The sequence below is a fragment of the Rattus norvegicus genome, chromosome 15, assembly GCF_036323735.1.
Source record: "Rattus norvegicus strain BN/NHsdMcwi chromosome 15, GRCr8, whole genome shotgun sequence".
Taxonomy (NCBI): domain Eukaryota; kingdom Metazoa; phylum Chordata; class Mammalia; order Rodentia; family Muridae; genus Rattus; species Rattus norvegicus.
In genome coordinates, this window is record NC_086033.1 from 84,686,678 (window position 1) to 84,699,506 (window position 12,829).

Sequence of the window (12,829 nt, forward strand, 5' to 3'; positions counted from 1 at the left end):
CTCATGCATTAGCCTTAATCAACACTATTTTACTATGAGAGTCTGCTGCATCCCTGCTGCTATCTGTAAAGTTATTCACCCTCTCCTTAACACAAGGCTATGTGGTCCCATATTCGTTTTTTATATCGTTCTGTTTGTTTGATGTCCTGGGCAGGCTAAGCACATGCTCTATACTGAGCTATGCGCCCAAGCCTCTATTCTTACTAACCTTAAAAAAAATAATCGTTTTATTAAAGTCGACATCCATTCCAGGTTTCAAACGATACAGGATTCTCTCTGATTTGGTGATTGAAAACTCAAGCCCAGACCCCTTAAAGGGAATGGCCACAAAAGCACCCACTGTCTTGACCCATCTCCGTGTAAACAACTGACTCAAGAAGAGAAGCCACAGAGGCACAGGAGTGCGCGTTTCCTCCTTCCTCATCTCCCCTCACGGAAACCTGAGTGTCCCCGCTCCCTCCGACTCTGGGCTCTTCCCTGACCAGCTTACCTTCTGCAATACAAATCTTGGTTAAGTATCCAAAGTCCTCGACAGCACAAAAACAGTAGCAGGACGAATGTTACTCTTTACTTAACACAGTCCCCCAAAAGTGAAACACCTTAAGACAGACTTATTCTTCAAGCAGGGCAGTAAAGATTCCTATTTAGAAATCTGGACATACCCAAAAGTCAACTATGAAAACATTCCTCCTGGACTCCACTAGGGGGCTCCCTGATGCAGTTCTGGTTGCTTCTCCGTGCTCGCTGGGTGTTTGTATCTGACACAATAACCCAATTCTTTCAAAGATGGAGATTCTCCAAAGCTGATGGGCACAGCCCAGCCACATCGTTACTAACAGCGTGCTTCATGGGGATCTAAGCATATTTCCTTAGCTGTTTTTCCTACAGCCTTCTCTGTCACTGTGCATTCCGAATCATCTAGAGAGCCTGCTAAAAGCTAGCCAGCAGGCCCTGAGGACAAAAATGGTAAGAACAATGAACTTCTATCCTCTCCCAACTGTTTAGCTACAAGGAGACTTTGAGACATGACTACCGTCAGTCTAGAAGGTTATCCTTTGTGCTTAAGCTCCGAAGCAAGCCTGGAGTTGATTAAGGCCTTTTGAGAAAGAGTTATCAGCATCATGTCTGTCCTTCCCTGCACAAATTAAATGCGTAGCTGAGCTCTGAATGGACATGTGATCATTAATATTAAATCACTCCACCGTCTCCTACTAATACATAACAGTTGAGAACTACTGCAACATACTAAAAAAAAAAAAATGTGTGAGTTATCATGGGTAGCCCTGTACTGTAGAATCTGTTCTACCTGCATGCCAACATGTTGAAGTCCCTCGTGTCCCTGGCACCAGCCACTAACCGGTCTGTAGATCAAAGACGAAGCTAAACATCTTATAAGGCAAGGCCATCCAATACCAATGATTCTAAAACTTCTTCATGTTGAGGATATTGAAGATGAAACCAATTGCTAAAAGTGTGGATTTCAGAGTCCTAGCAGAGTCTTTGAAAGCTCCACGGGGTCTACCGTGGGTCACACAGCACAACCTCTTAAACCTACACCGGTAACAGCTAACTAAGCTTTTCATTTTACAGATAAGACTTAGTTCCTCACTCTGATAAGGAAAGAGCAGCGAGAATGAACGACGTCTTCACACACTAAGTGATGTTAAAAATAAGAAAACAAATTCGTAACTGCACCGCACTGAGGTACAGTGGCAAGGATGCTGTGGTAGAAAATGAACTCAGGATGCGAGCACCCACATTTTTAAAACTGTCTTTCAGAAGACAACACAATAAATGCAAGTGGGAGAGAAAGGGCTGTTTGTACAGTTGCCAGAAATCTGAGAAGTCGGGAGCCCGCTTAAGCTAATCGTGCATTTCACAGATGGAAAAACAAGCCTTCTAGGTAAAGCAATTTGCCCAAAATAATGGTATTTGTATATGTTTTGGATTTGAATACTCCCTGAGATCTCTTCGTGTGCGGGTCCTTTGAAACTAGACAAATCGCATCACTCTTTCAAGGGGCTGAGAAATGCATTCTGAGCATTTAGTATACATCAACGTTGCAGGCAATTGCTGTTAACAGCCCAGCCCCTAGGAATACTGGATTGTAAGTTTAGTGACGTGACAATGATTTTAAATATGAAATTTATAAAACTGTAATAAAGCCCAGGAACTTTGATTCAGTTATATTTAATTGACAGCAGTTAAACTGGATAAAATACAAACAAATCTGCTTGAAATGGGCATATTTCTCTTCAGAATGAACAAATATCCCTTGAAGTTGACAGATTGCATTCAAAAAAAAAAAAAGAAAGAAAAGGTTTTGCTTTTTTTGTGTTCCAAAGTTTTTCTTAAGTAATGCAGAATAGGATTAAAATTTCTAGTAAATACCAGTAAAAACATCCTAGTGAGATGAGAACAAGGATACCAGGAATCTACATTCTACACTACTCATAAGGTTACTGATATTTCGACTCTGTTTTTAAAAAGGTAAATTTGTTAAACCCGTATTTCTCAAGTCATAACACACACACAAATTAGAAGTCATGAGAACCGACCAATATTCAAATAGAATATCTATCCCCCCAAAAATGAGTGTATGGTACGGAGCCCTGCTTGAATAGCTAACCTTCCAGTTTCTGGTTTTCCTTCTCCATTCGAAGCAACAGGATTTGCTGGTGTATAGCTTTCTTCCACAGACTCTTTATCTCCTTCGATTTCTTTTTCTCTTCAACTTTTTCTGTGTCCTCGTCACCAGACAAGAATATAACGAGAGGCTCTTCCTCCATGGTGGGAGAGAGAGGAGACAACGGGAGCAGCTCAGTCCGGTCTAGCCCATCTGCAGAGAAGAAGACAGTGAGAGGCATCCCTCAGTGGTCCCCACACTGGGGCCTTTCCTGCAGAACACGAGTTGTTCAGCACAAGCTGCCACACGGAAGCGTGCTCGCACCCCGCTTTCCTAGTTGCTCAGAGTTAACTGAAACTAGAGATTTGAGTAAATTCAGACTGATTTCCCCCTCCAGATTTCCCTCTTGTGGTGAAACAAAAACACCAGGTCACCGCTTCTTCTTTCCACCCAGAAAGACATAGGAGTGGCTACAAAACAAACTGGTGTTTCCCCAGAGGCTGGCACTTCTGCAATTCACCAATGCGTGTTCTCCGCCTGCGTAACACAGGGTTGTGTGAGTAGGTGTCGGTGATCTCCTGAGGGCCCTGACCACCAGATGAGTCCCACAGAATACCACAGCCGAGCAGCGCTGGGCCATTCCATTCAGGCACTGTCTACTTAGCTGGCTTGCCCCAAGCTGTTTCTCCCTCTACTACAGCTGTTCTCTGAATGTGCCAATTATTTTTCTAGTAACAGAATGATATTATCTCTTAAAGCATTTCAATGATGGTTGACATCCATTGATAGATGATAGATAGATAGATAGATAGATAGATAGATAGATAGATAGATAGATAGATAATAGATTGACAGATGATAGATGCATAGATAGATGATAGATAGATAGATAGATAGATAGATAGATAGATAGATAGATAGATATGTGTAGATAGATAGGTAAAGATAAATAGGAAGATAGATAAATGGTAGATATAGATAGATAGATATAGATAGATAATAGATGATAGATAGATAGATAGATAGATAGATAGATAGATAGATAGATAGATAAAGGTGAATGAGTGGATGGATGGATTTATGGATGATGGATGCATGGATGCATGCATGGATGCATGGATGCATGGATTAATACACTATAGCTCCCTGGGAACATCATGCAAAACCCTGTCAGAATCACCCCAAGCTGATTTTCCTACCCCAGGTCTCCGTCTCCCCTCCAGATGCCCTTCTTGCTCAGTACCTCCCAATTCTCTGACCTGAATCTGTCTCTCAACATGAATCTGGAACTTTCCTAGGACATGTTTCTCCCAAAGACAAGTGTAATTTTTGTGTGTGTGCAAAGCCCTGGGACCACCTAGGCAAATTTAATGTGATCTTTAGAAATGTCAGTCGATTCTGTTTGTAAATTCACTGATCTCTGCTCTTAGGCTACTGCTCCTCCTGTGTTTGTGTACTGGTGACTGTTCTGAGCTTCCTGATGGTTCAGAACATTTGATTTCTCATTTCTTGGATTTAGATAAATGCAGCCAAGGCTATGAAGCCCTTGAAATCTCATGTGATTTTGAAATTCAGAGCAGGGATCATAATCTCCCTTCTAGATTCTTCCACTAAATGTTTTTTTCAAATGCATAAAATGTTTCAATTTCATTTTCCTGAAGTGCCCAGGATAGAACTGGGGATCTCATGGGTGTTGGAAATACTGTAGCACTAAACTATGCCGCAGCCAGAGTCCCCCATCTCTCTCTACTCCCATCACCCCTCCCCGCCTTCCCACTGTGATTAAAAAATTAAGTGCATACAGTCACAATCGTGTGACACTTTCTAACATAAATTGGGCCATGTATATAACTAATTTGTGTAAGTGTTTTCTAAGTGCTCTCAAACGGACTAATTTTCCCTATGGCTGCAAATTCTTTACCTGTGTTCGTGGAGCTTGCTCTGTTCCATTATTCAAATGTGACTCATAGATCATATCCCTTTAGTGAACTTTTGGAGAGGAATCTGTCAAGCTCTCTAATAAGCACTATGGAGTCTTTCCTTCCCTGGTCCTCCTCATCCTTTTCCGGCTCTTGCGTAGACATATGAAGCCTGCCCTCTATACTGCCACACTCTTTTCTTCCCTGCCATTTTGTTTAGCATTTTGCTTCGATCTTTTTGATAGCGCTGACAGATCACAGAAAGCTGCACAAGCTCCCTTTGGGTTGCTATGTGACCTGTCCACTGTGATCTATGCATCTCTTCATTGTTCAACTTTGCTGTCACTTTGTGTATAGCGCTAGCACACAGTATGACCACAGTTTCTTAGTATTGTAGAGGAACAACCTAGTCAGGAATCTCACTCACACCTCCCTTCAAGCATGTCTGAGCTAGGTGGTCTCACGTGATATGTTGATCACTTTAAACAAAATGCTAAGAGCACCGTGGAAGCTTTCCATCATTCCCTATATTCTCTAAATATCTATACATTAGGCATCCTCACTCAGTTCCCTCCCTAAGATACTCATGAAGAGGGATCACTCAATTGCTACACAGACCTTTCTGCTGCTGCATAGCTGAGGGGGACTTGTTCACAGGAGATGCCACCCGGAGGAAAATCCGCTGCCTCCACGAAATTCTGCGAGGAGTGACAGGGGTTCCTCCAGCGCTTAGGGACTCGTTGCTGCAGGTGGATGAGGTCCTCTTCCTCCCTTCTCCATCACTGCAGAATGTCAACACATGTGTAACTGGTAAGGAAGACACACACTTCATAGAGAGGCGGGAGCGCAAGCCATTCCAAAGTTCTGCAGCAGGCAAGAGCAAGGCACAGGCAACATGGAAAGAGGAGACACCAGCCCTTGTGCCTCCCAGCCAAACACATCTTGGGAAAACGGCAACCCAGGATACAGCCCAGTCACAGAAAGTCAGCTGTTTCTACTCCTTCCTTAGAAGGCAACCAGCCCTGGTTCTAGTCTGAGGAGTGTCTGCCCTTATGCATGCGAGGAACAGCTGTTTAAGTGGTGAGTTTGTACACTGCCCAGGAAACAAAACGGATCTTTTATCCCAAACAGTGTAAGCAGTTTGTCCAATGCTCAGAGAGTCTTGCTTACAGCTCATTCCAGGTATATACAAGATGGCTTCAACCTTATGTGACTGTTGAAATTGATAGCTATCAAATATCCAGACCATGGGAAAAAAATAACCCAAATACAGGGAGAATGGACAACCTGAAGGTTATCGTTAAGTTACATATAAATAGTTTTGAACAGTGAGCCAGCCAGGTATGGTGGTGCACACCTTTGATTCCACCATGAGGAAGAAAGACACAGGTGGATTTCTGTAAGTACTGAGCCAACAAGAGCTACACAGTGAGACTCTAGCTCAAAAAAAAGAATGCATTTAGCCAGATTTATATGCAACATGACATTGGTTTACTGGGCTGCTGAGCAATGAGATTTCCCATCAGAGAAAGGATGAGCTGAGATCACCCAACACCGATAAAGGAACTGATCTAAGATTTCTAACCTTTGGGTTGAGAGCAGGGAGGAGTGTACCATCACTGTACCTTGGAGCTCCGAGAAACTCATATTTAGAACTTCCGTTCTATGCTAAGACTTTCTTTTTTTTTTCCCCCTAAGGCCACTTCTGCATTCGCTAGGCTATGTTCAAATGGAGGTCAGTGTGACTCAAAGTTACTTTTGAGACCAACTCTACAGTTAGACGACCATGGGACCATGAGAGCTGCTGATAGTAGGATGTTATACTCTCAGAAGTTTCATAGTCTTGGATCTGGGAGAATGATAAAGACAGCAACATTTACAGGTGGTGACGCCCACAGAAGTCAGCCCTGGCTCAGAAACAGGACTCAGCTAGAAAAGCCACTGGCCCTCAGATAGTGTTCGATAGTGCTGAGCGATTAATACAGGGAGAAAACTTCAGTGCCGCCCACTAGATCGTCACTGACAATTACTCTGTATATCTGCTCTTAAAGTTCTCAGGAAATGTAGCTGCTTCTTCTTCTTCTTCTTCTTTCTTCTTCTTCTTCTTCTTCTTCTTCTTCTTCTTCTTCTTCTTCTTCTTCTTCTTCTTCTTCTTCTTCTTCTTCTTCCTCTTCTTCTCCTTCTTCTCCTTCTCCTCCTCCTCCTTCTCCTCCTTCTTCCTCCTTCTCCTTTTCCTCCTCTTCTCCTCCTCCTTCTTCTCTTTCTTCCTCCTCTTCTTCTCCTCCTCTTCTTCCTCTTCTTCCTGCTCCTCATCCTTGTCCTTACCTTCCCCTCCCCCCTCTTTTTCTTCCTTCTCCACATCCTAACTTTGCTTGCTTTTGTTTTTGTCTTTGATATGGTCTTTCATGTAGTCCAGACTGGCCTCAATGTCTTTATGCATTGAATGTTCAAGGATGACCTTGAACAACATCTAATCCTCCTGCCTCGACTTCCTGGATGTGGCAGTTACAAGCGTATACTGCTATGTTCAGTTCACATGGTGCCGCTCATCAAACTCCAGGGTTTCATCAATGCTGCACTGGACCAAATGAGTTATATCTCCAACCTCAAGAACAGTTATTTCGACTCCAGATTTATCTTCTTAGAAGTACTACTTCTGGATTCACTAAACTAAGGGTGAAAAAGGACGTGGGTGCGAGCTAACTTGCATATTTTAAGTGCCAGGCTATCTTACGTTAGGAAGTAGCTGGTTCATACATCTCATAGACTCAAGTCCCCTTCAATATAAGGTGAAAACTCCACTGGTGACCAGTGTTCAAAACGCCCTGCGACACTGAAATGCTTCGCCTGTATATCAACTTGAGGGAGACATAGTTCAAGTATTTCCCATCACCACTTTTGGTTCACATGTTCTCCACCTGTCCTGCTGAATACTCAGAGCATATTACCTGTCTTCATCCTGTAATGCTACCTTGCTGGAGTTACTTTCGTTGTCCGTCAATGAGACATTCTCACTAGCGGTTATAAAAGCGCCGTGGTGTCTATCCCACCAAGACACATTTGCAAACTTCGCAGCATCTGGTTGCAAGCCCCCCTGGTGTGAATGAACTGGCAGATGACATGTTTTCCGTCCATATGTGGATGTCTAACTGCCAACATCCAGTGCCTAAATTGGGTACTAACGATACGGAAGGATCGGGCACACAGTAGAATACGGACCCTTTACGCATAGATAAAACCCACGCTTTGCTGAAGCACTTGGATGCTGAAATGAGGGGAAAGCTACCCTGCCTCACTTAACAGGACAGGAAATGAAATGCAATTAGAAGGCAGCCCCTAGGTAAAGGCTTCACCAGGCACTGAGCATGGACAAATACAGCAGCTCACTGCCGGGGCAGCATGTGGTCAGAAGTATGCACAGTGAGAGCGGTCACTTAAGGAATTGAGGCTGCATGAAACACTGTACACCGATTTCCCTATCTCCTCACTTGGGGTTCAGGGTAAAATGTAGTGTGGACACGAGGCACAACTTCTATTTCTGTCTTTTTAAACTTTCTCTTGTTTTTTACTTTAACTACATCAGTTTTCACTTTAACTTCCTTCAAGTTAAGACTCTGGACAAGCATAACGTCAAAACTAAACTGCTTGTGGTATCTGCTACAGCAGTGGTGACACCGGGAAAGACAGAACACACACCACATACCGTGCACTGTTCTGAACCGTCCCGAGCGTGACTGTTTCCTCCTTACGGTAGCCACAGTGGGTGGGTGTTATGACGCCCATTGCTAGGGAGAAACCCTACCTAGGAAAAGGCTAAATAACCTGTTCATTTCCTGACAACTGGGAATACAGCCTGAACTCAGAGTCATGCAGCCCACAGTCCAGAGAAATGTCAATGACCATTGCATGGCTCCTTCAAAGCTCCATACGTGTTACACCTAGGTAAATGTCTTACTACTTTCCTTTGTGATACATGAGATTCAAAATGTATATGCTTTTTTGTTGTTTGCTTTTTCTTTCCTTTTATTGGATATTTTCTTTACTTATATTTCAAATATTATCCCCTCTCCCGGTTCCCCCCCAAAAACTCCCTATCCCATCCTCCCTCACCTGCATTCCCCTACACTATGAGGGTGTTCCTCGACCCACTCACCCACCCACTTCCCTCCCGCCTCCCCGCCCCGGCATTCCCCTACACTGAGGCATTAAGTCTTCATAGGACCAAGGGCTTCTCCTCCCATTGATGCCCTACAAGGCCATCCTCTGCTACATATGTAGATGGAGCCATAGGTCCATCCCTGTGTTCTCTTGGGATGGTAGTTTAGTCTCTGGGAGCTCTTGGGGGAGGGGTCTGGTTGGTTGATATTGTTGTTCTTTTTTTTTTTTTTCGTTCTTTTTTTTTTCGGAGCTGGGGACCGAACCCATGGCCTTGCGCTTCCTAGGTAAGCGCTCTACCACTGAGCTAAATCCCCAGCCCCAGATATTGTTGTTCTTATGGGGTTGCAAACCCCTTCAGCTCCTTCAGTCCTTTCTCTAACTCCTCCATTGGGGACCCTGTTCTCAGTTCAATGATTGGCTGCGAGCATTCGCCTCTGTATTTGTCAGGCTCTGGCAGACCCTCTCAGGAGACAGCTATATCAGGCTCCTGTCAGCATGTACTTCTTGGCATCCGCAATAGTGTCTGGGTTTGGTGGCTGTATATGGGCTGGATCCCCAGGTGCATCAGACTCTGGATGGCCTTTCTTCAGGCTCTGCTCTCTGTATTTCCTCCTGTGAGTATTTTGTTCTCCCTTCTAAGAAGGACTGAAGCATCCACACTTTGGTCGTCCTTCTTCTTGAGCTTCTGTGAATTGTATCTTGAGTATTCCAAGCTTTGGGGCTAATATCCACTTATCAGTGAGTGTGTACCATGTGTGTTCTTTTGTGACTGGGTTACCTCACTCAGGATCATATTTTCTAGTTCCATCCACTTGCCTAAGAATTTCATGAAGTCATTGTTTTTAGTACTCCATTGTGTAGATGTACCACATCCTCCAACACATGGGAACAGTGGAAATTTTCCTGAACAGAACACCAATGGCTTATGCTCTAAGATCAAGAATCAACAAATGAGGCCTCATAAAACTGCAAAGCTTCTGTAAGGCAAAGGGCACCGTGAATAGGACAAAATGGCAACCAACAGACTGGGAAAAGATCTTTACCAATCCTACAACAGATAGAGGGATAATATCCAAAATATACAAAGAACTCAAGAAGTTAGACTCTGGAGAGCCAAATAACCATATTAAAAATGGAGTACAGAGCTAAACAAAGAATTCTCAACTGAGGAATATCGAATGGCTAAGAAGCACCTAAAGAAATGTTCAAGGTCCTTAGTCATCAGGGAAATGCAAATCAAAACAACCCTGAGATTCCACCTCACACAAGTCAGAATGGCTAAGATCAAAAACTCAGGTGGATGCTGGCGAGGATGCAGAGAAAGAGGAACACTCCTCCATTGTTGGTGGGATTGCAGACTGGTACAACCACTCTGGAAATCAGTCTGGAGGTTCCTCAGAAAATTGGACATTGTACTACCTGTGGACCCAGCTATACCTCTCCTGGGCATATACCCAAAAGATGCTCCAACATATAACAAAGACACATGCTCCACTATGTTTATAGCAGCCTTATTAATAATAGCCAGAAGCTGGAAAGAACCCAGATATCCTTCAACCAAGGAATCAATACATATATGCTTATTTCAATAAAAGGATGAAATAAACATACCTTAGCATGGTATACTGTATGTACATGTATGTCTTTTTAAAATAATCAGACACATTCAGTTAGTTTCCATATGACTGAAAGTCACTTCCTTTTGTGATTTGTGGCATAAATATGTGCCAGGCAAAGTGGTGGGTGGGTAGGGTACAGTCAGGAACAGCTGTGAAATTAAAAATAAATAACTAGGAAGGCAGTACAGCGTGGAGAGCTGCAACCATCAGTAGGTTCGCACAATATTACTTCCTGCTGCTACCAAGTTGCAATTAATCAAGAACCACAATTTGTGAGCCTTGAGAGGAATTCTGAGGGGAAGGGAGAATGTGCACCAATCTGTGTGTCACCACTGAGGTTGCAGAGCTGGGACTCTGTGCACTGGACTCATAAAACATGAATAGAATGTGGTAAGTAATGCTTCAAGATGATGTTCTGATATATCCTTGGGGAAGCAGGTGAAATCCTGACCTAATGAACTACTGTTATTAGTGGACTTCTATGAACATAGAATTTTTACTACACACCCGCTTGCTTTAATGAGAGTCAGTCCACTGGGTACCACAGGGAATGAAGGTGTACTGGTGACAATTTTCCTACTAAGGCAAGAGAGATCCACTTTGCACTAGTATAATTTCTCTTGTCAGATTTACAGCATGTTCTGCTGAGCAGCAAACTGTCTCTTGGCCCTCCTGCACTTCCCTAGCACCCAATAAAACCAAGAATCATGAAGTTCAAATCCATGACTGCCTGCTGGCAAAAATCTTCATCTAAATCATTTTATTGCACCTAAATGTATTACAAGTTGAGACAAATACTGACACTTCATTAATCCAACAGCAGCTGTTTATCAAACAGTGAAAGGTTGCCCCTCCCTGAACGTCTGAAGAACCCCGCACAGGGCAGCAAACCGATGAAACTTTGGTTCTTTCCCACATGACCCACAGTGCCTGATAATTTTCAACTGTATCAGCAGCACTCACGGTCTGCGAAAGTTCTGGCTTTCCCCTGAACGAACATCTGTCATGCTATGGAAAAATCTTTACTGACTAAACAGAACTCAGATTCCGCCGTCCTGGCAGAAATCACTACGGTGTCTTGAGTGTGACCAAATGTGAGCGGTTAGTCAGTGGAACAATGCACAGGAAAAAGGAAGAAGAAAGAAAGAAAGAAGGGTTGTATACTCCAGATTCCACATCCGGATGCAGGGAGTGAAAAAAAATGTCTTGTACATTGGGTTTAAAATATCTCAGTAGGGCCTATGTTTATTCAGACCCCTGCAGTGTAAGAGAAACAAAACCATACCTAACAAAAATGCACAGCCTTTCCCCAGAGTCAGTCTAAGGCCATGTCAAACGAAACTGTAGGCTAGCTGATGTTCAAACCCAAAAGACGCAAGGCCAAACACATTAGACTTATGGCGACTGCTGCTGCTGCTGCTGCTGCTGCTTCCTCCTCCTCCTCCTCCTCTTCCTCCTCCTCTTCCTCCTCCTCCTCCTCTTCCTCCTCCTCCTCCTCCTCCTATCCTCCTCCTCCTATCCTCCTCCTCTTTTCACTTCAGTGCTGGAAACTACACTTGCAGCCTTGTGCATGTTAGGCAACAGCTCTGCCACTAAACCTTGCTTCTCTGTTGGGCTCCCAAAATGGGAGGAAAAGCCTTTAAGTGATCATTTCGTGATACCCGCCCCAACAAGGGCCATCAATTCTAACTCTCAGAAGAGTCTCTTTTTATCTTAGCATCATGGCCAAGAGATTCTCAAAAGATGTTTCTCTCCACGTGTGGCCCATTGTAGAGCAATCTTTCATACTTTTATTGCAAGTACGAAGATGTCAACATCTTAGATTTTTGACAGGGAGATGGCTGGCATGTGTTGTCAGGAGACTGAGACTGGGGACACAGGACGAGTAAGGAAAGTTAAAGAAGGTGGGGAGAGTACGCTTATACTGACACTGAGCTGCATTCTGGATCTTTTTCAAAGAAAGTGGAGTGGTCCGCCAGAAAAAGGTATCACCACCATCCTTCCTGCCCATAACCAGGAAATTGGTGCTTTCCTGACTGTGACCAGCAGGACATCTGCAAAGTCTCACGGGAACCAATGTGAGAGCAGTTAGGATGAGGAGAAGCAGACTATGTCTCTTCCTAAATCTCAGGCTTCGATGTGCTTCCTCGGGGTGCTCACTGCTCCGTCCTCCGGGGATCAAAGCAAAACCTCCTCACACGCCCGTAAATACCTCTCTAACTAGCCGAATCACTGTTGTAACTTGAAATTTCAATCGCAGGCCTCGGCCTTAAAGGAATTTCAATGCAGAATAAGAGTAGAAACAGGACTTTAGCTAGCAGTGGCAGTGCATACGGCTCTCCGTGATCTCCGATCACACCATGGGGCACATCTCTGTTTCCACAGCCCTCGGAGTGCTCAGAATGACAGCATGCATTCAGTAGGTGGCCAAGGCTGTGTCCTTAACTGATGTGACTAACCACTGGGAAATCAGGAAAGGTATTAACTGAAAAATGATGGGAGTGTCA

General features: G+C 43.9%; 1 protein-coding gene across 4 annotated transcripts in view; it reads right to left on the minus strand.

The window, feature by feature from the left end:
- The window catches only part of Tbc1d4 (TBC1 domain family, member 4), a 178,121-nt gene that overhangs the window by 15,922 nt on the left and 149,370 nt on the right, over window positions 1-12,829 (minus strand). For all 4 annotated transcript variants that reach the window (NM_001427219.1, XM_039093969.2, XM_039093970.2 and 1 more), the window contains 2 exons: window positions 5,164-5,327; window positions 2,630-2,839 (listed from right to left, as the gene is read on the minus strand). In NM_001427219.1, coding sequence (NP_001414148.1) covers window positions 2,630-2,839; window positions 5,164-5,327 — 374 coding nt within the window. The remainder of the gene's footprint in view (window positions 1-2,629; window positions 2,840-5,163; window positions 5,328-12,829) is intronic.